Source organism: Molothrus ater, chromosome 3 (assembly GCF_012460135.2).
Source record: "Molothrus ater isolate BHLD 08-10-18 breed brown headed cowbird chromosome 3, BPBGC_Mater_1.1, whole genome shotgun sequence".
In the NCBI taxonomy this organism is placed as follows: Eukaryota; Metazoa; Chordata; class Aves; order Passeriformes; family Icteridae; genus Molothrus; species Molothrus ater.
In genome coordinates, this window is record NC_050480.2 from 28,088,555 (window position 1) to 28,115,649 (window position 27,095).

The 27,095-nt window shown below is 36.8% G+C and overlaps 1 protein-coding gene across 1 annotated transcript in view; it reads left to right on the forward strand.

Annotated features, from left to right (window-relative positions):
• The window catches only part of RBKS (ribokinase), a 72,425-nt gene that overhangs the window by 10,123 nt on the left and 35,207 nt on the right, over positions 1-27,095 (forward strand). Inside the window, exons 2-5 of the mRNA XM_036380935.1 lie at positions 9,666-9,798; positions 15,062-15,125; positions 17,849-17,911; positions 25,049-25,213. Of these exons, the coding sequence (XP_036236828.1) occupies positions 9,666-9,798; positions 15,062-15,125; positions 17,849-17,911; positions 25,049-25,213 (425 nt within the window). The remainder of the gene's footprint in view (positions 1-9,665; positions 9,799-15,061; positions 15,126-17,848; positions 17,912-25,048; positions 25,214-27,095) is intronic.

The following is a 27,095-nucleotide window of genomic DNA, read 5'->3' on the forward strand; positions in this document are numbered from 1 at the left end:
TTTGTGACAACTAATTATAAAATAAGAAGGTGGTAATGTTCCCAAATATATCAATGTGCTCTCTTCTGTATTTTATTCTTTCTTCTTTCCATTTCTGAATTTAGTCCTTTTTTCCTCCTTTTTCTCCTGTGCGACATCAATAGCATGTCATTGTTGAACCATGAAATTTCTCCTAATTTGTTTTCACCTCTTCTTGGTGTCCTTGTACATCGTGTTCTTACAGTGCACTTCTCTTCTGTGTTGCTCTTTCCCTCTCATCTTTCAAAAATAACTTTTACGTCCAAAGTATCATAACTCTCTTTCGTCAATTTATTCCATCCATCACATGCTATATTCCTGTGTTCTTTCAGATCCCTATTTATACAAAATGTATAAAACTCGATAGTATAAAGAGCAGAAACAAAAAACATTGGTCAGAGCTGAAAATAAAGGATAAACAGATCAAGTTCAGGACTCGTGGGAAAACTGGCATTTTTTATGTTCTCAGCAGTAATGAGATTGAATATTCATTCCTTCTTCTAATTGTCTGATCCTGTTAGTATTATTCATTGGGAATATCCTGTTAGTATTATTCCATAATTTTTTAAATTAATTTTCATTTTTCTTTTTCCCAGAAAGGACCAAGTGAAAAATGCCCATTTGGAAAAAAAGCAGCTGGTGGTTTTGCTGGAACTCATACTACTCCATATAGAGACAGCAAAAATGTGCAGATTTTTCTTCAGTTTTTATTCCCTGTTGCTCATTAAATACTGTGCTTAAATGGAGACACAGGAGTTGTCTATTGATAGGCATTAGAGGCTAGGGTTATACAGAATTACACTTTTCCTTCTGATATTTAGGGATCTACCTCTCCCAAAAGAGCTTAAGTTGTGAAAAGGGTAAAGGGACATACCTGGAGGGGATTCCTACCTGACACAGCAGAGTTAACTTGGCCAGTGAAGCCCACACACACTCCCCCCACACCCTGCACATTCTCATCTTTGCCCCACAAGCCTTAATGATACTGTAATCCCAGATTTTAGTTGGTGCCTTTATAATTAGATGGAACTTCAGAGAACACTTCCTTTTATCAACAGTAAGATAGTTGCAAAGTAAAAACTTGACTAAAAATTTATCCTGAAGTGGCTGAGCAGTAAAACTTGATGATGATTGTAGGTCCCTTCCAACTGAACTATTCTATTCTATTCTAGTCTATTCTATTCTATTCCCATATAATAAATATACATATATTTAAATATATTTATTGCTTTCATTATTTATGATACATTGAATAAATGTATGTAAACAATGTCTCATTTTGGTTATACTTTTCATTCATGACCCACATGGATTCAGTAGGAAGCACTGCACATACAAACTTGATAAAAAATATAATATTTCTCAAAATTACTGTCCTGGCTATAAGCTTTTAGAACAACATCTTATTGAAGAAAATTATAAGTACTTGGGCCACACTGTACTTTGTCTTGATAACTCTGTACTCTGAAAACACATCTATGGTGTTGCTCGTGATATTATAGTTTATGAAACACAATATGCTTGTGTGCAAAATGCCAATACTTAATGGTGTGGGGGACTTCTTCTTATTTTTTACCTGAAAAAGACTGACAGCAAGATTTTGTATGGTAGGTGCCCTGTTTTCTGTATGATAGTGAAGTGTATCATACTTTGTCAGTATCAGATATCAGTAAAGTATCAGAATAAAAAAAATTAGTACAGATTACTTTGTTGATTTACCAGTATATAGAAAACCATGATGGCAAGGACAAGGACCATGTGGCCTGTCCAACCAACCATATTATTTCTACTTTGTTCACTGCTGTCTGATAAATTCTTTTTTTAAGAGGTATAGAAAAAAAGTTAATGTTTGCATGTCTTATTTATCTTAATCTGTCCTTGGGCACGTAAAGATCACTCTTTGCTTGGGTTGCAGAGGTTGTTTTGTTTTGTATTGTTTTTTTCTGCTTCAGCACTGGTATTTCATCATGATACAATGTTCTGTTCAGCACAGGAACTGTAGGCAGCCTGCTTGAGTTCTGGGTGAGCACAGCCTGTTTCAGAGACAGTCTATTCTAATATTACTGTCAGATTGCATTGAAAATAATTATGTAACTGCCATTCCAAAAATAATGTAATCGAGAGACATCAATGAAGAACAACGTGGGAGGCAAATAAAGCTAGAGAGTAGCAATTCTGAAAATTTCCACAATCTTTCTTAAATACAAAACAGATGTTTGGTAAGAATGATGGAATGTTTGCTGAGACTTAAATATATGAAGATAGATTTATTTGAGTTTTTAAGTCTCTTTAGAGCTTCAGATTCAGAATTAAACATTCCACACATTATTAACTCATCAATGTTGTTCTACCTTTTCCCCAGATTTAAATGCTAGTGATGTGAGGAAATGTTACAGGTTTGTTGTTCCATGAGAAAGCTTTCTGGTAATTAGTAAAAAAAATAATTTCTTTGTGTTGAAGTTTTCATATTCATAACATAATTTAGGAAGTTGATGTATTAGTAATACCATAATTTCACTGAAATTCAGTACAATGTACTACCATAAATGCTTCAGGGCGTTCGTCTGGATGCCTTTCTATTTGCTTCAGCTTTTAATATCTAGGAGGGTAAAATCTGATTCTGCACAAAGGGTCAACAAAATTATTCATTGAAGCTCTTGAAGAACTGTGGACAGCTGTTCTCATTCTATGTGTTACAAGTTTTGGTCCTTTTCAATTAAAGCTGTGATTGTACATATAAGAAGATATCACTCTTGTGGCCCTCCTACTTGTAGTCACAGCCATTCATTTAATTTTCTCCCTTGCTAGTGATTTTCTACAGTTGTGCCACTTCAGCTGTTTACCCACTCAGTAATGAGATCTACAAACCAGTTTGTCTATTTATATATATCTATATATCTATTAATGTGCTTATATAAACAGTTTGTATATTTATCTGTTGTTTATATATATTTCTGTTTCATAAAATACATATTTTCCCTGATGGCAAAACTCATTGAAAAGATTCCTGCGGCTTTGCACCAGTTTATCATTCACTTGTTTGTGTTGTGATGATAAATGTTTTTTGGTGTAAAATCAAACAGATTTTAAAAAATCCCTCTGAAAGGATGATGGTGTAAAGCTTTTGCATCTCACTGTGCTGCAGAGGGACTCCTCTGTAAGTGTCAATTATTTTGCCTGAGATCAGCTTGGTTAGTGCTTCTATAGTGTATAGCCCCCATCACTGTGGGCTACAGAGAGAACTCAGACCATCAAACGTCCAAGCAATAGACAAGTGTTTGAATTGTCTGAAAAGTTTTGAGTTTTTTTTAAAAGAAAATAGTGTCATGTTCAGGAACATAAAAGGAAAAAAAATAGAGATTTGCTATGATTTTTAGGGTTTTGTCAGTCATTAAAGGGCTGAAGGAAGTCTACAAACCTAGAACCAGATTGCCCCATGCTTAAACCAAGATCTAGTTAACTAAATTCCTGAGGTAATCTCTTTGGAAATCTTGGAAATTTTCTACCTCCCAATAAGATATTTTAATGGATGATTAAAAGGGGTGAAAACATAAATGAGTCAAGAATATCAGATTTTGAAAAGAGTGTGGTCTTTTTGTCTCCATGTTATGGATACTTTCCCACAGCACATGTTCAAATCTTCAAAATGAAGCTAGACAAAACAGATCAAGGCTAAACCAAAATGTTAAGCCAGATCCAAAAGAGGTCTGAGAGTTTTTCACCACAATGTTGTATTATATTAGAGGCAAGAACTGTTCTTCCCTTTGTATTTGTTCAGTTGTGAGAATCATGAAAAGCCAGTAAATTGTATGTACTAGACAGTGGCTAGTTACACCTACTCTAATCTCACTGGGATTTTCCCCATTCTAGGGAATTCCCAGGAGTGGAGAAAGCAAGTTTTGTTCAGTGATTCAAAGAGAACAGAATCAAAGCTAAATTCTAGAGTCTTACATTAGATTGCTTTTTATTAAGTCAGTTTTAAATTCAGTATTTCTGCTGCTATTTTCCTACCCCTGATCATCTTCACCTCTCTTCAGCAATTAAAGAAATCTGAATGTTTCTTTTGATACTATTTAAATACTAGTAATTTTAAGCATTTTTGGTGATATTTAATCTAATGTAGAAATCTCTTCCCTCTGAGTTGCCTGACAAGAATATTGTTGGGACTTTTTTAGAGAAAAATATTCACGTGCTTTGCTATTTTCCTTTCTCATGTATGCCATTCTCTGCAATGTACCGATACTCTCAGCTTTTCCATATATCTAATGAGCTAAGTATACTGTACTACTTAGGCAAACCTAGCAACAGAGCATTAAGTGTTTTCAACACAAAGTAGCATCAAGTGCAAGTCCCAGCTGCAGCTCAGGGCAGTCTGGCTGTACTGCTGCCAGCAGAGGCTCTCCTGCTCCTCCCTTCACAGGCCCACCTTGGCTGCTGGATAATGAGTTGGATGAATGCACTGATCCAAATGAAAATGACCCTTTGAACAAAAATGTTTTGAATTAGGAAGCTCTGTAAATAAAAGCAATAAAAGCAGTGCTAGAGAAATAGTGGGGAAATGCTGTGAGAAGAGGGCATGGCTTCACATCAGTTTAAGCTGACAATAATAATACATCTTTTTAGTTTTCATGTGTTGAAAACAATGAACAAACAGTGGTTACGTGTGAAGAATCAGAAGCAAACCATGATTCATTTCAGGATTAATTTATGCAAATTCTGCATAATATGTATCTCTCCCTTTCCCCTTTTTGATACTGTCTATCTCTGTATGTGATTTAGTCATATGCTTAGAGGGGAACTTTTTGAGAAAACCCAGAATATTGGGAAAGGTGCACTCATGACTCAATACATTGTGCTTTCACCTCTGATTCAGTGCTTCAACACTGTAGTAAAGGGTTCTGTTCTGGTTTTAATGTCATCCCTCCAAAGGGATGTCTGTCCTTAAATACAAATACTAATCAGCTCTAGCCTCTATGGGAACTCGTGGCACTGCTGGAAGAGAGGATTGAAGTTACTGCAGTGGTAGAATACTTATGTCTGTGCCTTTATTCATCCCAAACCTCTGAAACATAAGTGTAAGTAAGATTCTTCATTTGTCTCAAACAAATGTGGGCAGCATTCCTGTGTGCTTTACATTTAAATATTGTTTTGTAAAAACTTGGTTGAAATTATGAGGGAGGATATTCCTTGCTTGTGATGTCCAAAGTAATTCAAGATGTTTCAGTCTGAACTTTCCTCTATAAACATGATTCAGTTGTACTATGCACAATTTGCAAAACATGCAGTGATTTTACTTTACTTAGAATGTATTATGAGTTTTCAAGTTCAGTTTCTGATTGTTTGTAAGACATAAGAGCTCAGTATCCTTTGCACCATTTATCCTCTCAAAGGTGAGCAGAAATTGTCATGTAAGCAAGGAGGAGTTTGTTGAATAGTAACTTATATTGGGTTTTTCAGGTCAGTGTTTTCCAATTACGTCAGAAGTTGTAAATGGCTTTGCAAAACATTTTATGTAACAATTCTGAATGCTCATGTGACATTTTTTCTGATTAACTTATTTAGCCTAGTTTTGGAGTAACATTAGCTGTTTCATCACTTTTAGGCTATTTTGGGTATTCTTTGTGACACCATGAATAAGCCAAGAATTTATAGGGTTTCTTAATCATACAGATTAGTCATCACTGCCTGCTCATAAAAGAAGCCTGAAATGCTCATTAAAATTGTCTGATGTGAATCAAAAGTTAGTATAGTTGCAGAATTAAATGATGAGAGAATACCATTATATTAGCAAAGAAACCTGTTTCAGGAGTACTGCTTTCAGTGAAAGTTAAAACTGCCTACATAGATCAGTATAGATATCAGATCAGATATATAGATTAGTATATATCCAAATTTGTTTCATATGAAAAATAAGAATGGGCTTCTACAGGCGAGAATTGGTCTGGAATGATTGGCAATCATGCCTAAAATGAAGTACAGTGAGGGTTTGTTTGTAGAGAACTACAGGAAGTTGCTATGTGTTCTTGCTTGGTCTGTTTTAGCTTATTTTAAAAATTGAGCAGTTACAAATCACACTTGCACTTTATCCTTTGCCCTTTGTCTTGTACCTTTCCATCAAAGCAATAAAAGAGGTCATTTCCCTGTCTTCCACAAGCTGTTTGAACCCCACAGGCAGTTGTTATGCCATGCTACTTGAAACACTGAGACCAAAATTCTCGTCTCACCAAGCCTGTTTTTTCACCAGTGAAATTATGATGCTTCCACTGGAGTTGCAGGTTGATGCCAACATAAAAGAGAGAAGAATCAAGTCATAGTCTGGCCACTGTTAAAACAACAATATTTATGGTTGAACGTACTTGAATATGAACTCTGAGCAATGCTATTAGGAGATGTGTGCTGGAATCACGAAAATTTATAATCTTTGCTTAATATTCTATTTAGAATAAGCTATAATCTCTAAAAAAAAACAGCCTAAGGAAGAAAAATGAATTGAGAATTGATGCCATTTTCATACTGCAGAATTTAAATGAGAAGACAGTGTGAACTGGTGGATTAAGCTGATCTCTCTTTTTGGTTTTGCCCCTGGCTTCTTGACTGACCCAAGGCATGAAAAGGCAAAATGCATTGACTAAGTTCTATACCTGCAAAACAGGAATAATTATGTTGTTCTGCTTTTTAAGGTGTAGTGAGATGTGTGGATGAAAGGAACTATACAAGAGGTGCTATTTGTTCCTATTACCAAAGCTGGGTGAGACATCTTTCCTTACTGAATGGTGCCTAATTTTAGAGGTGTGTGTGCAGTACCCTGGCAGTAACTGAAGAGGAGCTTCCTCAGCTGAGTCTTGTGGCCTTCATTCTGTGGTCCACAACTGTCTCTTGCTTTGGCGTCCAGTGGTGAAAATGGTGATAAATTACAGAAGTTACCATTAAGGAATATTGTTTATGTATTACTATTTATTGATACTCTTTATTGTTGCAACCTTGTCCCTGAGAACGTAGAGTTACTCATTGATAAAAACAATTTCCTGGATGCTGCTGTGGGTAGTTTTAACTTCACTGTATTAGGAGCTTAGCAATCATTTCCAGATATATATATATATACATACAAGGTAATAAGTGTATTTTTAAAAAGCTTTTGTGTTTTTATTGAAAATGGTTTTAAACATTTCACAACAAAATGTTCCTGGCTCTGAATCTCTGGAAATGAGTGCTGTGAGGTATATGTGTGACTCTTCGGGGGTTTATCTGTGGCCACCCACACCAAAGAAACCTGGTGACTGTGTATGCTATCCTAAAATCTGGTGTGCTGTGATAGTGAGTGTCTCTGGTAGTGTGGCTGCATCCCTACCTGCATCTCTCTGGAAACTATAACTACTGATGAAACACAGACCTGTAACAACTCCTTCAAAGCCAAAATCCTAATTTCTGGGAGTCTGGGACTTGTTTGACTTTGCTAGTTTCATTTTAGGTTTTCTTGACTTTCTACTGATCCTAAACCTTTGGACTGAAGAAACTGAAAATTAGAGGGAGAAAAAAAATGTTTACTTTTTCCCGAGAATTTTCAGTAAATTAGACTGTGCTCTGTCATTAGTTCTGTAAGATTCTGCAAACACCCATATGCCCCAGAAGGTGCAGCATAAGCTCAAAAAGTAATATATACATTCTTCATATCCTTTCAAAAAACAATCTGTAGTGATTGCCTAATGCAGGAGCATAGAATCATAGAACATTCAGGGTTGAAAGGAACTTTAAAGATCATCCACACACAACCTCTTCTGCCATAAGCAGGCACACTTCCCATTAGACCTAGGCCTTATCCAACCTGGCCTTGAACACTGCCAGAGCTGGGGCATCCACAACCTCCCTGGGCAACTTGTTCCAGTGTCTCACCACCCCCACAGTGAATAATTTCTTGTAATATCTAACCTTTTATTCTGAATTGGAAGGCTGGCAATTTTCAAAGAGTCACAGAAGAGTTGAAGTTAGAAGGGACCATAGTGGTCCACATCTGTTCCAAGCTCCCTGCTCACGCAGAGTCATCCTAGAGCATGTGGCCCATTGCATCCAAGCATTTCTTAAGTATCTCCGTTGAGGGAGACTTTCTGGGCTCAGTCACTCATGCAGTAAAGAAGTTCTTCCTCATGTTCAGGTGGGAAGTTTCTGGGCATCAGTTTCTGCCCATCTCCTCCTGTCCTATTGCTCAGCAGCACTGAGCAGAGCCTGGCTCCATCCTCCTGGCACTCTCCCTTCAGATACTGACAGACTTTGATGAGGTTCCCTCTCTGGCATCTCTTCTCACGGCTGACCAGGCCCAGCTCCCTCAGCCTTTCCTCATACGTGAGATGCTCCAGTCTCTTGATCATCTTTGTCACCCTTGGCTGGACCTGCTCCAGGGGCTCCATGTCCCTCTAGTCCTGAGGAGCCCAGAATTCAGTTTTTGAATTTTGAAGCTGCTGTGAGATTTATTGGTAAAATGATGTTATAAATTGACAAACAGAGCTGAAGTTAATATCTTCATCATTAGGGTGGATTTTTCTGAATTCTTTTAGACTCCCATTCCCCATGCTTCCTTTCTATCCTGCAGACTTTGGAAACTGTCTGAGGTAACTGTTCTTGACTGAGCAAGTTGTTAGTATGCCATAGAATGCCTTCTCTTTCCACGTGTTGTGAACTTGTTTGTAGCATAAGAGATTTTAAAATTACATTTTTAGGCCTGGTATCTGGAATGCATGCCTTGAGAAGGCAGAAATTTTGGTTGTCTGATTGTTGAAAATGCATCTTTGGGTTATGTATTTTAATAAAAATTACAAAAGTCAGGTAGTCTTTGCATTCTGAGAAATTCTACCCCACAGTCTCAGTGGCATCTTTTATTCTTTTCAACTTTTGTTTGAGATAGCAAAGCATCTGGTAAGGTTAACAAAACTGCAGTTTTGTTTTGTTTTTTTCCAAAATGGAAATGAAACCAGAATACACTCCTGATGGCTTTCGGCTTATATTAGTGCATCTGGTTCTGGGCACCCATCCGCAGAAGGATGTAAATGTGATTGGACTGCATTCAAGGAAAAAACAAAATGCTGAGAAGTTGTAAAGAGAAAAACTTAAAAAAGAAAAATGTTAAATATGTACAGTATGCCTGCATGACAGCAGAGGAGAGGCAGGTTTTGGTAATGATTACAATTCTTAGTGGTGTGAACACCAACAGAGTGAAAAATTACTTAAGGATAGTTTAAGAAGGTATAATTGCATGTAATGGAATTAAATGAACTATATGTAAACTTGAGCCTAATGTTACAGTAAAAAAACCCCATGAACAGTGAAACCTATAGATTTATGGTTTATCTGTATTAAGTTAGCAGTGGAGAATGCCAGTTGGGGATAAGGTACAACTTCTGTAGAAACATGAAACATGAACAAAAGAAATGCAGTCCCTCTCTTGAGGGGACAAGAAACTGGACTGTGTGGCACATAAGGAATAAACTTAAGCTAGTGGGATGTGGAGTAGAACCCTAAAAGGTCTTTTGAGTATTTTTCAGTTTTATTGGCTGACTGTTGAGCCATTTCGGAGTATAACAATGTAACTCTTCTATTGAAGATGCTTGTTATCTGCAGTCACTAATGTATGTAAATATTGCTTTAAATTGGAATAGCCTTACTACGCGATTGCCAAAAGCTGGAGAAACTATCCTTGGACAGAAGTTTTTTGTTGGTTTTGGTGGGAAAGGAGCCAACCAGTGTGTCCAGTCTGCTCGACTTGGGGCCAAGACCTCGCTGATCTGCAAGGTAAGTACTGACTTGTTCTTCAATTACAGCTGAACTGAATGTTCATGCAAATTCCAGCAAACCTTTTGGTCACTTACCAAAAAGCTTTTGGTATGTTTTTAGCTTTTTAAAATCTCTCTCTAATTCTCTTTTCTTTTTCTTATTTCAGCTATAAATTTAAGCATGGAGGAGGCTTTTTAAGAACATTGCCAGAACCAAAACTAGTTGGCTACAGATCTGACAGAAATTGCATGTAGAGAAGTATTGCAAAACTTAGGTTGATATGCCATGGAAAAGAGAATTGGGAAGAGTTAGACATGTTTAAAATTTAAGAAATCTTGATTAGGCCTTCCTCTTTATGTTCCCCACTGTTACAGCTATCAGCACTTCATTGATGGCATTCAGGTGCTAGAAGCTATGGTCGCTCTGAAGTTTACTTTGTAGATGATTAAAAATCACTCACAAGCCAGTGACAAATTTGAGAAGGAATGTAAAAGTGCTTTGAGGGTTCAATATTATCTCATTACTTGAGTTCAAGATAACGTGATAGTATCCAAATTCTAGCACTTTTGTGTGCTATGGGATATTTTTGCCTACTTTTCTGAAACATCTGATGTAATACAGCTCTAAAGACTTGCTCACAGACCATTGGGCTGATTCAACTTGGCAGATGCTATATTCTTACAATGCTTTTCTTTGATTTTTGTCATTAAACATTATAACTTTTGAGTGATCATTACTACGGTTAAGATCAAATTTTTTCTCTCTGTAGTCTTTATTGTCTATCCTGTGCTAACTGTAGATGAAACTTCAAATTGACTGGACATACTTTGTTTTTTGCCATAGCTGGGGAGGATGCTAAATTTGTTAGATCATTGTCTGTCAAGGATTTTTTGAGAAGTACTGCAAACATTTCAAGGAAGCCTTCCTCACTGTTCTTTCAATTCAACATTTAGACTAAACAATGCTGGCTATAAATTTAAATTACACCTGAAAGCATTTCTGTGAGTTATTATCACTAGTAGTTCTACAGTGTGGGGTCGTCTTTTTTTGGCAATGTTTGCACTTCTGTCATATTGTGTATATTTGATCATCTTTGCATTCAAGAACGATCAGATTCAAGTACAAGATGAACTGGCAGTGAATTCCCTCCTAACGTTTCATGCTAAATGTTAAAGGGTTTTTTTTCCATTGCAAGTGTGAATTTTGCTTTATTTTTTTTAATGATCTAGCCCTTTGTTCAGTGCAATGGAAACATACACATTCATAATAAAATTTAGTAGCTACTATATTTTCTAAGTACTTTTCAAAACCATATTTCTGTTATTTCAGTAAAACCCATTCTTCTTTCTGTCTTTCTGTCTTTCCATCTTTCTGTCTGTCTGTCCCTCTATCTCTTTCTCTTGTTTTCTCTTTCTTTCTTTTGTGTTTTTGTTGGAGAAAATGTTAGCATTTTCTATTTTTTAATTTTGAAAGTTGTTATTTAGTTTTTAAAAATTGCACTTTATAGACTCACAATATACTATCTCATCTCATAGAAGTCTCTTATACAGTCTTATATCTGCATAGGTTAATGAGATATAAAATTCCTTGCTTAATAAACTAAGAAGAATCTGTCAAAAATGAGCTTCTACAAATAAATTATTTTTACTGCAACAAGTAATCTGAAGTATTCGGTGGTGCTTTAAGCTGGATTGCCCCTCACACACATACTCTGTTCTCAGTTACATGCTTCTGTTTTGGTCATATTTCCCAACGTTTTTTATCTAGTGTGGATGCAAAAATTACTTCTACAATCTGAAGTTAAGAAAATGGAATCAGTATTAATACTAAAGGGACATTCCATTGGGTGTGGCATCCTCTTAGCAGCAGTGTAATTTAGAGGATGTCCTCAACAAGACTGGAGATAGAGGTCTCAGATCAAGTGACAAGGAATTCTTCATACCTCAGAGCTTTAAAACACAAGAGTCAGTGTTTGGTGAGGGTTTGAGAGAGAGAAAATTATAATGACTTACTGTTATGACTAGAGATGCCAGAGCATGCTGTGGAATTTAATGTAAAAATTGTAAAAAATGTTAAAAAATTGAGTTTCAGTACTGGAAATGCAAACAGTGTTCTGTTTCCTGCCAGATGTCTCTGCAAGTGGCCACTGTTACTCTGAGTTACCAATGTGTGTCACAGTAGCAGTCAATTTGCTCTGTCCTGTAAAACAATGTACTGATGGAATAGTTACAGAGAAATGTAAAGCATTCCTTTTAGGGTACTAAAGGATCTAAGCAAATAAATTAATTGCTCAGGTTCATACAAGAACACTGTTGCAGTACTGAAAAAATAACAGTGTTCTAGAGAGATTTCAAACTCCCCTAACTATTTTCTTTCTTTTTGTCATGACCAATCCCAAAAAAATCTGTTTGGCATCCTAGAATAAGATGGTGGAGGGACATTGGTCTGAGAGACATTGTATGTGCTGAAAAACATCCTTTACTTCTGACAAACAATTTGGGATGATCTTCACTGGACATTGCTGATATTGCATATACTAAACTCTGTTTAAGCCATGGCTGTATTTGTTTCCTACTTAGAAACAGAAAGTGTTGTATTACCATGTTGTGTAGTCTTTTAAATGATCCATAAGCCAAATTTAAGTTAAAGTGCTATAGGCTAAATTCTCACTTCATTATATGAATACAGTGGTATCTCAGATGCAGGGCAGAGTATGATGGGTATCTTCAATTGTTTTTTTCCTTTTGTATTACTGTCTTATGCTTGTCTTTAGTACCTGCTTAATTCCCTAATGACAAAAAATAGTAAATGCTTGAAATAAAAAAACAACATATAAAAGAAATAAAAATTATCAAGAGGTACATGCTTTTTGGTGTAAGTAATTTTCAGGTACAGATGAGTTTGATTCTTAAGCTGCTAGAATTCTAGTTGCTATGATGCCAGCTAGCTCCCTAGCTTCCTGTGGAAAACATGATCATAAGCAGGGAAAACCCAGACTGAAAAATACTGATGTAATTCCACTTATTCTGATATGTAAAGTGTGTGACAATAATGCTTGTAGAAATGGCTTTTGTTGTTAAGAATTCAGGAAAGAAGAAATGCTATTTCAGCTCTTAACAGTGTTCTGTGGTCTGCAGACTGAGACATCTATTTTTCTGTTTGTCCAGTACTCCATCTAGGAGAGTCTGTGCAAAAGCAGAAAATATTTAAAACAATGTTATATAATTTGACATGGTCAGTAAATATGCCTTTAATCTAAACTGAGTCTAATGTGCAATACTCTTGTCTTCCTTGGGGGTAAAGCCTGAATGGAAAAATAAAGTCCTTCAAATGCACTAGGATTAACTGGGTTGGATACTGATGAACTAACGTGGAAAAAAGTCTCCAGAGGAAAGTGACCTCCATGGACACCCCTTGGAGGGCTTCCCTCCAGCATTGAGATGTCTTACGGTGAGCAAAAGTACCATGGCTGATCTCAGCTGCTTTGACAGTTGAAAAGTAAGGGATGTCTGTCTGTCAGCCATGCAGGATCCAGAGCTGAAGGAAGGAAGTTTCAGTTGAGCTTCTGGAACGAGGTTATGAAATATTTTGTTGCTGAATTGACTGAGCAGATTGTGAGATTTGTTGTAGAAGAATCATAGTAGCTAGCAAGGGAGGGAGAAGGTGATACCATCAGAGCACAGTTGTTAGGGTGCAGAGGTGAGCACAGCTCAGGTTTAAATTGCAGATGGCTGCAGTCATCCAGCCTAAAGCAGTCAGAAGAGGCAGCTTCTGACAGCCCGCCCTGTCTGGCAAACTGGGAGTAGTCAGAAGTACAAATATACTCGAATATGAAAACAATGACTAACACAGTAACCCAAGAAAATGTTGGGTTGTTTGGGGTTTTTTCCCATGTACTAGACCAATGTTCCATCTGTTTAAACTATTCTGACCTTAATTACTGTCCTCCTTTGCTGGAAGACTAGGACTATCCTTAATAATGCTTTAGAAAAATCCCTTATAGATGTTGTAGGAAATGGACATTTCAAATCATGGTTATGCAATCAAATACGTGAGAAGAAGGATCATCCATCTGTGACACTTTAAATTTCAGAATTCTGAATCAAAATGTTCAATTCTTGTGATCATTAGCTGGTACTCAGGCCTTCTCAGCTTTTTGAAGGACTGAACTCCTAAAAAGACAAATTTTTAACAACAGCCAGTAGAGGCAGCTGCTTTGTGCTTCTAGTAACTGAAGTACACCATTAGCTGTGAAGTGCTGTTTTATGAGAAGATGGATATTTGGTTAGGACTCCTCTATACCCACAACCAGGATCTTGATTTGGCTTCTACTTCTTTTTATCTCTTGCAAAAATACTTTCTGTGGCATCGGTTAGTCTTTGACACTGCTCAGATACACAACTCACTCTTGCAATTGGGAACACATGCTATGCATGCTGAAGACAGGCTGAGTGGTGACTCAAAAACTTTGTTGGCTTTATAAATATATTTTAAATGCTTTCATGGTATTAAGCAAATTAAACTATTTTTTTTTCTCCGTGTACCTCATCTCCTTTGTTCAGCTTGTGTAATGTAACAAAAAGAAATTTATATTAGTTTGAATAAACAGCAAGCAGAATTGTTTTCAGCTAAAAAGATTAATGGAACTGAAATTACAAGCTTTTTAAGTTGCTATTAAAAAAACAATAGACCATAGCTTGACTCCTTAACTCAACTTGATCTGCTGTTGCTGGATAATGCAAACAAAAAATGTTGAATTTCTAAACAGTACACTTAGTACTGAGAATTGCAGAAATTAGTAATGCTGCATTTATCATCGCTTTCTATCCCATAGACACAGTTTGATATTTTTCCACCAAGCAAACTTGAGGTAAAAAATTCAAAATACAAACTGCAATTAAGAAGGACACCAGAATTAATGTCAATGCTTTCAAATCAAAGCTGAAAAATTCAGTACATGTCCAGATTTAAAAATCCCCAGAAGTTTCAGTGTCAGAGAAGCACAGGGTTTGTACCAGGATGAAACTTGAATATTGCAACATGGGTATTTGTAATAGAGAAGGAGAAAACTGCAGAACACTGTTCTTATTGTTTTCTAATACTATTAATACATTTTAACCATTATTTCTTATTTATTTTTTGTTGATTAATAATGCAAAGGGCTTCTAAAGAATAAAAGTGTTGTATTTAAATTACAGTAGAGCATTTGGTTGTCTAAAGATAGTCTATTTATCCTCTCACCTTTCTGTAAAGAAAACCCATTATTTTATCTTTTGTACAGGTTGGGAGTGATTCATTTGGCAATGATTATGTTGCTAATTTGAAGAAGAATGGTATTTCTACAGGTAAAATTTTAGTTTATTTTGTATTATTTTTGAACTTCAAAAACTGGTGGTGAAGGATTTATTATTGTTTTACCTTATTAGATATGTTTTACCATTTAGAACTATGAATAACTGTTTTGATGCAGCTGGCAGGAATGAATGAATATGAGAGAGAATATGGGTACTCCTGAAATCAGCTGTACCACTAAAAATAAAATGTAGTGTTATTGCCTCTAAATCTCAGATGATTGCATCATTGCAAGTCACCTGAAGATAGCTTGCTGTTATGCAATTGTTTAGTCTGGCATTAATTATAATAATGCCTAGTGAGAAATTTAAAAATTCATTCTGATTACTCATTCTCAACTTCACATTGTCAGAGGAGGGATGGAGTGGAAATTCAATGGTAAATGCAGTACATTTCACCTTTGCTTTGTGAACCGACCCATGCAGTCATTTGAAAGACTGCAGCTGATGTTAGCACACATACATACAAAAATCAATGTTAAAAGGTTTTCAGAAAAAGGGAAAATGAGGCATCCACAATATTCTATTATCTTTTACCTTTGTAAAACCAATTCCCTCTCTACTGTGCATTGCTTAACTATATGATCACTTTTTTGTCTACACCATCCTTGTCTCCTTTGGAGTGGACAAGGTTGGATAGATGTAATCACTAAGTGGCAATTCAATATTCTGTTTATCTCTTCTGTTTAATGTGCAGCCACAAGCTTAATCTACAGCATTATTCAAGTCCTGCCTTAAAGACAAAACTATCAGTATTTTGTGGGCCTTTTTAATATGCTTATCAGTGTAGCATCTAAATATTTCACAAATGTATATATAGGTTTATTCATTGTGTGTCTTTCAAATTAGGCAAGAAACCAAGCAAGGATGCCATGAAAACAGTGTCTGTTACTGTACAGTTCTGAATGTCTCCAAAGCATGACTACCTCGTGTCTTTGATGGTGTAAATGAAGCAATTATAATGCATATGCCACAAAGAACCTTAATGTTTTCTGATTTAAATTATTGATCTTGCAATCTTAACATAATTTTTAAATAATCTTTATAGCAACAAAAGAAAAGTGTAGGGAAAATATTCAGAAATTCCATCATATTGCAGTTCATTGATACCTAGGTAGATCAGTTGAAGGCTGGAATGTTTAGGTCCAAACTCCCAATTTCTGCTGATTGAGTTAAAAATATCTCAGAATTGTGTTTGATTGTCACCTCCTCCATTGATCAGCCCTGGAGAAAAACAAGATATACTGCTGGTGATGTTGATCCTGGATCCTAACTTGTTTTCCAAGATCTGGAGGCAAGGGTGATTCAGTGTGCTCTGAGGTTTTTTCTCTTATTTCAGTCATGGGCTTTTTGTCCTGGTTTAATCATTTTCTAGCATATCCCTGTTGTTGTACATAAGGATACTGGGTACTGGATGAAAATCCTTGGGGTAATGCCAGTTCTGCCAGCTCTCATAACTTGGGTCCTTGTTGTATGTCTTCACGTTGCTCTTCTGTTTCCTAGCATATCAGCACACCCCTTTTCTTTCCAATTCCAATCTGTTTTGTAATTTTCCCCTTCCCCTGTGTTTTTGTCTTCCACAACAAACCAGCTGCCAGTGCTGCTCAGACCATTTAGATCTTTATTGATCTGTTGTTCCTTTTCCCACATTTGAACCGGGCAAATTGCTGCTCGTGCTGCAAGAGCATTGAGAGTACAGAAGACACACATTCTCTGCTTTCAGCTCTAGTGTGCAGACAGAATTCATGGTGAAAAGAAGCTGTAATTGTAAGGGAAGTCCTGCTCTGACCCTGGTAACTGAGCTAGACAAGGGTACCTCCAGGGCAAGTACCTGCAATACTTCAGCAAAACCAGATGAGCATGATGTAAGGTGTTTTTTCTGCCTTCTTCAAATTGGAGCAGATTGTTAAACTGGCCACAAAGGCACATCTTGAGAAAGAAGCCCACTTTTGCCCAGCATTAAATCCAAGTTCTACAATGTTAGAACACCAGAGCTCCTTAAACAAAAAGTCACCAGAATTTGTCTCAAATGGAATAGTAGATTTTTCTCTAATACAGTTTTTGGAGAAGAAAAAAGAAGCCCTCAACTTTTTGGTCAGTTTTCTGCTACACTGGTACTGATTTCTACTATCAATTTCCTATTATTAGTTGGTATTTGACAAATTTGCTATCAGCTGAAAACAGGTTCTTATAGTAGGAAATATGGAACAATCTTTCTAACAGACAGTGCTGCCAGCATGATGTTAATTTCTCTGAATAATAATCCAAAGAGGATACATATAACCCCACCACTGCCTTTGTAGCATTAGTTAATATTGCTGCTGAAATGCAAATCTACACAGAATGAGATGCTGGGTTGTTTTAGTATTTTTGTTTTTCTTTAGCCTTGACTCTATTGTTTCATTGGATAAAAGAAATATTTCCAAGTAGGAGTAGAGTGCTTGAGAAGGCTGTATAAATAACATGCTTTCTCTAATTCAGAGATGTAGCCAAATTAAAGAACGTTGGACTCGTATTTCGTTTTGTGGGTGTAAATTAACACTTTTTGTTGTTGTTAGCTTCTCTGGCATTGTTGCACATGAAAGAGTAATTAGCATTTTTAAATTGCTGGAGGTTATGGGTTCATTTTAGATTTAATTCAATTAAACTGTGTCACATGCTATTGGTTGAAAGTAATGTATTGAACTAGTGCCTGCTCTAACTTTTCCCTTTCTTAGCATTTGTAGGTCAAACTACAGATGCTGCTACTGGAACTGCTTCAATAATTGTCAACAGTGAAGGTACATATTTCTGCTCTGAATTGTCCTCTTTGTTCTGCCTTTTCAGCCATAAAAGAAACCTTTGACTTGTCACTGTTAATTGTGGATTTTTTTTTTTCCTACATTTTTCTTTTTTTTCCCAAGATTTTATTCACACTTTATTGCACTTCTGTTTATTGCAGGCAGAGTAGAATTTGGTGCCTAAAAGCAGCAGAATCAGATGCTTAAATTAGCAGTGTGATACCCATATTTCAATCAGCCAGCTGAGCTATCTAGTTTACATTCCTGAACATGCAGTGTATTAGAAGGTTAAAGCTCTCCTTTTCCACGACAAATTACCCAGGACTTTTACTGTAGAATTATTTAGGTTGCAAAAGACCTTTAAGATTATGGAGTCCAACCATTAACCCAGCAGTGCCAAGTCTACCACTGAACCTAAGTGCCACATCAACTTGTCTTTTCACTACCTCTAGGGCTGGTAGCTCAGCTGCTTCCCTGTGCATCCTATTCCAGTGCTTGACAACCCTTTTAGTGAAGAAATTTTTCCTAATATTCAATCTAAGTCTCCCCTGGTATAACTTCAGGCCATTTCCTCTGGTCCTATGAGGGAAATGTTTGCCTCCTCAGGACACCAAGTCAGTCATTATGCTCTCAATCAGGAAAAGGACTTGTCCTCAGTATAAGCAGAAATATTTCTGTTGATCTTGTAATTTTACCACAAATCTTGATTTCAAGTTGCATCTGCAGTGATGAGTACACAGTGAAATGGCATTTTTTTTCCATGCTAGTTTTCCTTAGCCTATGCCTTTGCTCTTATTTTGCAGAGGAAGAAATAAAGATTTGGCTTGTTTTCATATTTTTTGTTAAGACTGCTAAACTATCCTCAGAAAACTTTATGTCTTTTCCTCAAGCATAATTTAATCAGCCAGCTGATCAACCTAGTTTTATATTGTCCTGAACACACAGTATATTAGAAGGTTAAAGTTCTCCTTTCCTACTGTGACTTACCCCTCACTTTTACTATAAATTCAAGGTTGAAAAAGACCTTTAAGATCACCGTGTCCAACCATTAACCCAGAAGTGCCAAGTCTCCCACTAAACCACCTATCTAAGTGCCAGATCTACATGTCTTTTCAAGCTATTTCCTCAAGCAATTGAGAGCCCTTAAAAAAAGTGTGTCTGGATCAAAATATAGAGCTTAGGACTGATAATGTTTATGCAAACATAACAAATTAAGTGTGATTGGATTAGTTCACTTCTGGAGTTGCTAAGAGGCTTCATTTGAACAGTTACCACAGCTTAGCTGACACATCAACTTACCAAGCTTCTATGTAACCTGATGGTTGTACATTGGGCTACAGCTCAAAATGGGAAAGGAAACATAGCTATTAACTCACGCAGCAAAACTGGGAAGGAACTGTGACTAAAGGCAAGCCTACACAGGAATATTCAGGAAAATTAGGCAAATTAGTTGGAGATGTGAGTTTAATTTTCCCTAAGTAAGATTAATCCAAGCCTTGCATGACAGCTCTAACTCAGAAATAAGGTAAATAACACTAATACATTGGATAACCTGGATACCTGCCTGTTAACTTCCACCTCCTTTTCTGGGTTTGGATCAGCAGGTAGATTACACAGCAACTCTTGACACTTCTTATGCTGCCTACAGTCACTATGGCCATTGTAAACAGTGGGAATTCCAGTAGTGTTCCTGGGCCTCACTGTTTTGTACATGTCTTGCACTAAGCTTGCTGTCCAGACTAGTAGAATAAGAACCAGTCTTATAATTTCCCAATTCATATGCATGGCCAGCTAAGATAAAAACAGTCTAAACTTGAATGAACAGAGGATGATCTGTTAAAATTTTACCACCAAGAATTTTTCTGAAGGATAAGGAACAAAACAATCTTGTGGATGTAAAACCTTATTAGCACCAGGAAAGGGACATGGATGTTTGGGGCCATGAGGTTCACAGTGGGCTATCTTACATCTTACAGTGTCAGTGTGAAGAGTATATGACAGTCTTGTGATTCACATAGTGACATGAATAATGCATAAAGTCATGTAGTTTGTGCCTCTGAGTAACTGAAAAATCATATGCTAAGTTAGCACTGGCCTCAAATTTAATTTAAAATCTAGTAGAAGAGTAAACCTGGTCAGAACTATGCTCTAAAGCAAACAGATGCACAGAATTGGTAATGGTTCTCGTTGTTACTTCTCTCAAAAACCATCTGGCGCCTGAATTGAGTAAATTGCAGTAAAATTGCAGTACTTATGTGCTTTGCTGTTGCAAGAGACATTTTATTTTTTTTTTTCCTGTAGAAACCTGGCTGATTTGACCTAAGCAGGCGTTACAGCAGTTTTCAAAGGGCTTGTCTACACATGCATGTTTTACTGCAGTGGCTGTGCTGGCATAGCTGAAACACCACAGCACTCAATGGACTGATGTAAAGTAGTTTCTGCTAGTTCAAATTGTACCTGAAAGGGAAGCATTTGAAGTTGGGGTTGGTGATGCTGTTTTGTGTTAAGATGAGGGACAAATAAAAACCATAGCTATCATCTCTTTAAATTGACAAGTTTTCGTTGCTGTATTGTTACACACCTAACCTTCCCTTCTTACCAATTCTTTACATGTACTGATACTTGGGAAAAATACCAACCCAAACCAGCTGGGAAAAATCACAGGAAGAAGTAGGACATATAAAAGTAGAGGGTATATGATGCTCTGACGTATGAGTGAAGGCAGAGCAAAGAAAAGCTGTAGAGATCAGAGTCAGATGAGGCTCTGAAGGAAATCTTCCCTGATGTTGCCTCTGTCTGTCTGACTGGCACTGCAGAATTTCTTGGAAGTTTTTGACTGGTTACTGAATTGCACAGGTATAACTCACCCACTATTGTAATTGGCAAAGTGCTAAAAATTGGAAAATATCAGGCACATTTGATAATCTCAAAGTTGATTATATTCTGTGACAATACAGTATAGTTTCAATAAAAGGTAGAGGTTCAATCTCTATTTTAATGCAGAATGGTAGAGGGATGCTTAACGAGTTTATAGAGCTGCACTGAAAAATGTGCAGCCCACAGATGCTGCAAAGACCTCTGGGCTGGTCTCAGAAAGCTGTGCAGAAATATTTCTGGGATCTTGTGTTCCTTTCAGTTGTTCTCTTTTATGCTGCTGCCTTTTCAGAAAGTTTTGATTTGACTAAACACAAATATACAAGGATCTTGTATATCCAAATCTGTACTTTCTCTCTTAAGGATAAAAGCTGGTACATCCAGCTGCTTTTCTTAACGCATTTTCTTTGAGGTGCATCACAGACCCAAGGTTCTGTTTCCCCTTTCAGTCTGCCTTCTTGCCGCGAGCTCTGTCACTTAGCACACCTTCTGCTAGCAATGTGATATTGGATGGTAAGAGCTCCATAAAGCGATGATGTGTTGTACTTTTACACAGACATGTAGTGAGGGAAAAACCCTCTTTGTGGATCATTTTTTACATGGTTACCTCTGAAGGTTATTGCAGCTTTGTCCATATCTGGTAGTGACTGCTGATGGTGCCATTATGTTGGCCTAACTGGACTAGAGGTTTGAACAAGTCTGCCAATATTCATATTCATATTCCTAGCAAAAATTCAGTGGAGGCACAACAGAGTTTGGCAAGTCATGATTAAAATTCTCTTGATTATTGCAAGTTAGGACTTGGAGCTCACCTACACAGAACACTGCATGATAACCCTCACTTGAGACAGGCATTGTGCTGACTTTATGATAAAGTTATTAATCATTAATCAACAGTGAATAGACATTATTTTGTAAGTTGAGTGTACCTTCAGTACCAAAGCACTACTAGTAAAAAAAGGATTCAAAATATATATTTAGATAAGGCTAAGTAAATAAGGCAAACTTAGAATACATACGCCAACTTGTTTTTATTATAATTTCCACAGAGGAAAACCTTTGGTTTGCACCTTCAGGTTTATGAAGAAATGACACCTGAATTTTAAAGACTTTCTACATATTGACTTTCTTTATTAACTTGAATGTTTTATGTGCAAGACTCTTGAAAATTTCTATCAAGTGGTTGCCTAGAAATTATGATACCGTAACACACCCCAAACCTACCCTCATATTCATGAACTATGTGATTTGGCAGCACATGTTTTTCTTGTAACATTCTTTTCTGATCACAAATATAATTTTCTTCTGTGTGAATTATTAAGCACAAGCTCTGCAGCTATTGTTACAATCACACTGTTTGATCTGTTTGATATTTTGATTCATTCTAAGCACTACTGATGATTTTTAGGCTTGTCATCTAGTTTTAAAGATATTTATTGCACTGTGGTGTTTACTGATTTGACATTTGATTTTTCCACTGGCACTTCTCATCTGATGTCATCTATAAGATGACCCATGTAAAAAAAGGTCTGGCTTGAGTTATCCATCTTTCTAAGAACTGGCAGTCGCAATTTTAGAAGCCCAACTTAGAACAGTTTTTATGTATGCGGCATTTATCCTGAGTGGACCCGGTCCCCATCTGGTGTAAGCCTGTGCAAGCTTATCAGTTTCATTTAGCTGTTACAGCTTATAGCAAGTGTGAAAGTGGCCCTTAATATTCTAGCTGATGTCTGCAAAACTCAAAGTTATATAGATGTTCCCATCAAAACTGATATTTTTAGTCTAAGAAAAGAGATTTTAGAATTAACAGTAATGCAGTAAATACATTATTCTCATTCTTGGTGTGGGTAATGTTTTACCTCACTGGAGTAGTTTTAGAAGTTAGTTTAAGGCTACAGTTTAAAGCTTCACCCGGGGTTAACAGAGATACACAGACTTTTCTGGACAATAGTTTATCTCCTCCTCAAACAGATATCTAGGATATATAAGACTAAAAGAACCTCTTAAAATATTTGTCTCTTTTCCTTGTTGAAGGAACATAGAAAAACAATTTTTCAAAATTAGTTTTCTTAGAGTTTTCTACTGTGTAGGATTTTTTTTAACTTAAAAAATTATTTTATGTTGGACAAGATGAATCTCACCCCTCTTTGCCATCTGTCTTTAACTCTGTTGTCCCTGATGCTGAATTCCCATCTGATTTCCCTGGCAAGAAATAATTTCTTTCAACAAAATGGTTGCTGTTAATACAAAATTTTGTATTAATTGTGAGTGCATGGGTCCAGATTCTGCCTTCGTGCACCCCAGTGCAAGTTTGTCGTGATTGCTATCATTCAGTAAGTCTGGTATACATAGCTAAGAACAGAATGGGGTGAGGGGGGTTTTCCTCCAGCTTGGGTTTTGTCTGACTGGTCTGCTGCACCACAGTAGGTACTGCATCTCCCTGGCAGGTTTGAAAGCAGACTCTAAGTCTCTGACCTTTTGTAGTTAGGAAGAAAATCTTCAGACTGTGATCCAGTGTAGCACGGTCTACCTTGAATTTGTACATACAGGTTTAAGCAAACAGCCCCCCTTACTGCCTTGGGCCATTAGCTCCAAAGTCTGATAATAATATACATGTCAGTACAGCTAAATAGTTCAGCAGGATAATGCAGCAAGACATGTGAATAGAGTCTGAGACTCTAGGAAGCACAGAGGCCAGGCAGAAATGAAAGAGATTCTTGTTCCACTGATTCCCTGTGTTTTACTGCTTGCACTGCTGCACCCTAAAGCTATCAAAATATACGCTTGGCAAAATAGGCAAATTTGCCTTTGAATATTTCCCCAACAGGATTCAGATATCTTTGGTAACATTTACGTGTTGCAGAAGGTTTTTTGTTTTGTTTGCTTTTGTTTTTTATCCAAGATGCCCATCATTGTCTGTTGAAAAGCAGGGCGTTGGCTTTTAAGTGCTGAGGTTTTGCTTTTCATATGCAGCTGTTCTGTACCAAACCATTGACAGCAGAATTGCTTTGGAAAGCTTGGGTCCCTCCCTCTGAGATCACTATATTATTCTTTCCATTGTCCTGCTTTCTTTTTGGAATGTATTTAGGGAGAGAAGCTGTGCACGTTCTTAGTCAAAGGACTTTGAAGTCACATTCAACAAAAATAATGTATTTAAAAACATAAATATTTATTTGCAGAGTAATTCAGTTCATTACAGAATTGGTAGCCTTTAATGATTGGCAGTCCTTAAAGGAATCTTCAGCGGGGGCGGGCTGAGCCTGTAAATCAAGGAACAACTGACTTATTGAAGTTAATACCTGAGTGATTAATAATAAATTTTAATTTGAAGGCACCCATGCCTGAAGGTCTCTAAGTGTTGTAATAGAGATTAAAAAAAGAAAGAAATTGCAATAAAAGAAGGTGATTTGTGTGTCTGAAGAAAAACAAAAGAATATTTGGAACCTACGTAAATGAACCTCACCTAACTGTAAAACAAAACACAAGAATAAAAAGGATCTTAGATGTGCTTTGAGACACTGCCATGCTTCTACACGCACAGCTTTGTTTAGACTATTCTTCTGGCCACCTGTAAGAGCAGAAGGAGCTGTAGCCCACCTTCTTTACTCACCTCTGATAAAACTTTCCTAAGACACAGGCATCACCTTTCTGGGCTTTGGTGACAGGCTGGTTCTGGTTTTCATGATGATTAGGAGCCCTAACTAGAAATGTCTCAGGTAAATGGTGCAAGCCAGCTTCTCTGAAATCTAAAGAACATGCATAATTTTCTTAGCTGTGTGAAATACTTTTTGTTCCCAGCTGATGGGAAAATTAAAATTTTTATGCCATTTTTGGCATATGAATTCAGTAATCACATTGATGCTTTTCTCTTCCAAATGCTACTGGAATATTTTAGGAAGATGCAAATATCACCCTCAGCGTGTATCCACCATCTCCACTGTGACTAGTGCAGTGCTTCTTTAGAGTTCACAGAAGACACCAAAATAAGACTGGGGAATGCCCATATATTATTTTTCCCGAAGGAATTTATATTGTGTCTATTGTGCAATGTTAGTTCATTAGTACAGCATTCTTTTTGATTATCCTCTGAAATATTTGTGTATTTGAAAATGTCAGCAATGCATACAATTTTAATGGGTTTTTCTTTTTGGAAGTAAATTGAAGTACTCATCTGAAATGTATTGTAAAAAGTGCAAGGAAATGTTTTACATTTGACACTTTATTGTCAAAGTTAAAGTAAAAACCACAATATCTTCTCTTTAGGACAGAATGTTATTGTCATAGTCCCAGGAGCCAACCTGCTTTTAAATTTTGAAGACCTGAAGAGGGCTTCTGATGTCATCTGTAAAGCCAAAGTGGTTGTTTGCCAGCTAGAAATAACCCCTGCTGTTTCTCTTGAAGCTCTGAAAATGGCACATGCCAGTGGAGGTAATTTAACATAAGCCATTCTTTCTCTTTCATTTGTACTACATGAAAAATCCTCTTTATCATGCTTTCTAAATAAAGATCCTGTTGTCTATTCTGGTTTCTGTCATATTAGTTTTATTTAGAAGTGAAACAATAGCCAACAAATTCATGCTATGCTAATGAGAATTGAATTTGCTTAAAAATTTTACAGTGTTAACCTTCTTATAATCTCCCTGTATATGTCGGGTGCTGCCTTTCCTCCTGTTTTCATGCTGTGAATAAATACAGTATAATGTTGGTAGGCCAGGCACTGTGGGCCTGATTCTGCTATGATTCCAGAGCAGAACAGGCATAATGAATGCAAGTCAGTAAAGTTCCCCACACAGGAATTGAAATTACTTCAAAACCAGACTTATGCCCTCGTTCTCCCAGCACAGCAGTAGGTATGGCTGTGGTTTTTTGTATAGTAGCTGACATCCTTAAAATAAAAAAAAAAAACACAACTTTTGTATCCTAACTAAAGCTCTTGTGTGACTGGGCATGATGCCATTGCATAGACACAGTCATGGTCTGTGAAATTATTAGAAAATTGTTACTGTACTATACTTTTAAATGTAGGGCATTGTTCCTGCAGTGTAGCATATATGTAGATGAAAGCTGATATTTTGCTTGAACAGGATGGGGTTTCATTACCAACATAATGGTTTTGTTGTTTAAGTGCCTGTAATGCTTTCAGTTACTCAAGCACAATTACCACAGTATTTGAACACTAAGTAAATAATTATGCAAGAGAGGCATCTATATGAGATTTAAAAAATGTTTTTCCCTTCTATCCAGAAGATCAGGCTGGGAGAAAACAGCTCATAGCATAGTCAGTCATGCAGCAAATCAGGGATGCAACTGGGATCAGACTGCAACTGGCATACTGGAATTGTAGGCTCTTCAGTTCACCTTCTGCACCATGACCTGTTGTGCACCTGTTGCACTATATTTTTGTCACTACCTTTTATGAAAATGCCTAACAGCATTTTAATCTAATGGTTAATGGACTCTAGTTGAATTATTAATCAATATCCATGACTTATCTTGTCCATTTCTAACTCTATGAACACTTTTGGCAAGATGCTTCACACTTTTGTCACCCTCCTATGGCAAGATGCCAGCCTGTGACAGAAGAAAAGACAAGATTTTTAAAAGCAATTGAGAAAAATTCAAACCTGATACACAGAACAGACATGCAATCACTTAGCAACTGTAGACAGCACAATATATCAAGAAAAGATAGTAGTTAACTGTGGGCCAGCTGTAGTTCTGTGCTGTCAGTGTGTTATCATTGTGCAGCTCTTCTGTCAGGGAAGTTTGGTTGCTTCTGCTTTAAAACAATAGGCTACACATGTTCAAATGTCATGTGCCATCAAATCTAAGTAAACAGCTGAGTTTGTAGCACTGTAAAAACCTATCTGTAGCCAACAGTAAATTGTTAATGCAATTTCTCTTCTTTTAGCTTGCAATACCCTCATGTATTATGTAGCACTTCATGTTAGAATGTTCACTTGACTATTTTTGTGTGAAACAGATGCATACCCAGATGCCTCAAACCTCTGTTTCGATGAGGGTTTTTTGCTTGTTTTTCTTCATTCTTACTGAAAGAAATAAACAAAAGAGAGAAAGAATATGGAGACACAGGCAAGAACTCTTTGCTTCTCTTCAGTGAAGGTCATCATGATCTGTAAGCTGGAGAGGGACATCTCATTTCATGTACATGTAATTACATCCTCTCATTGTGGCACTGATAGGAAGGAAGGAAGGAAGGAAGGAAGGAAGGAAGGAAGGAAGGAAGGAAGGAAGGAAGGAAGGAAGGAAGGAAGGAAGGAAGGAAGGAAGGAAGGAAGGAAGGAAGGAA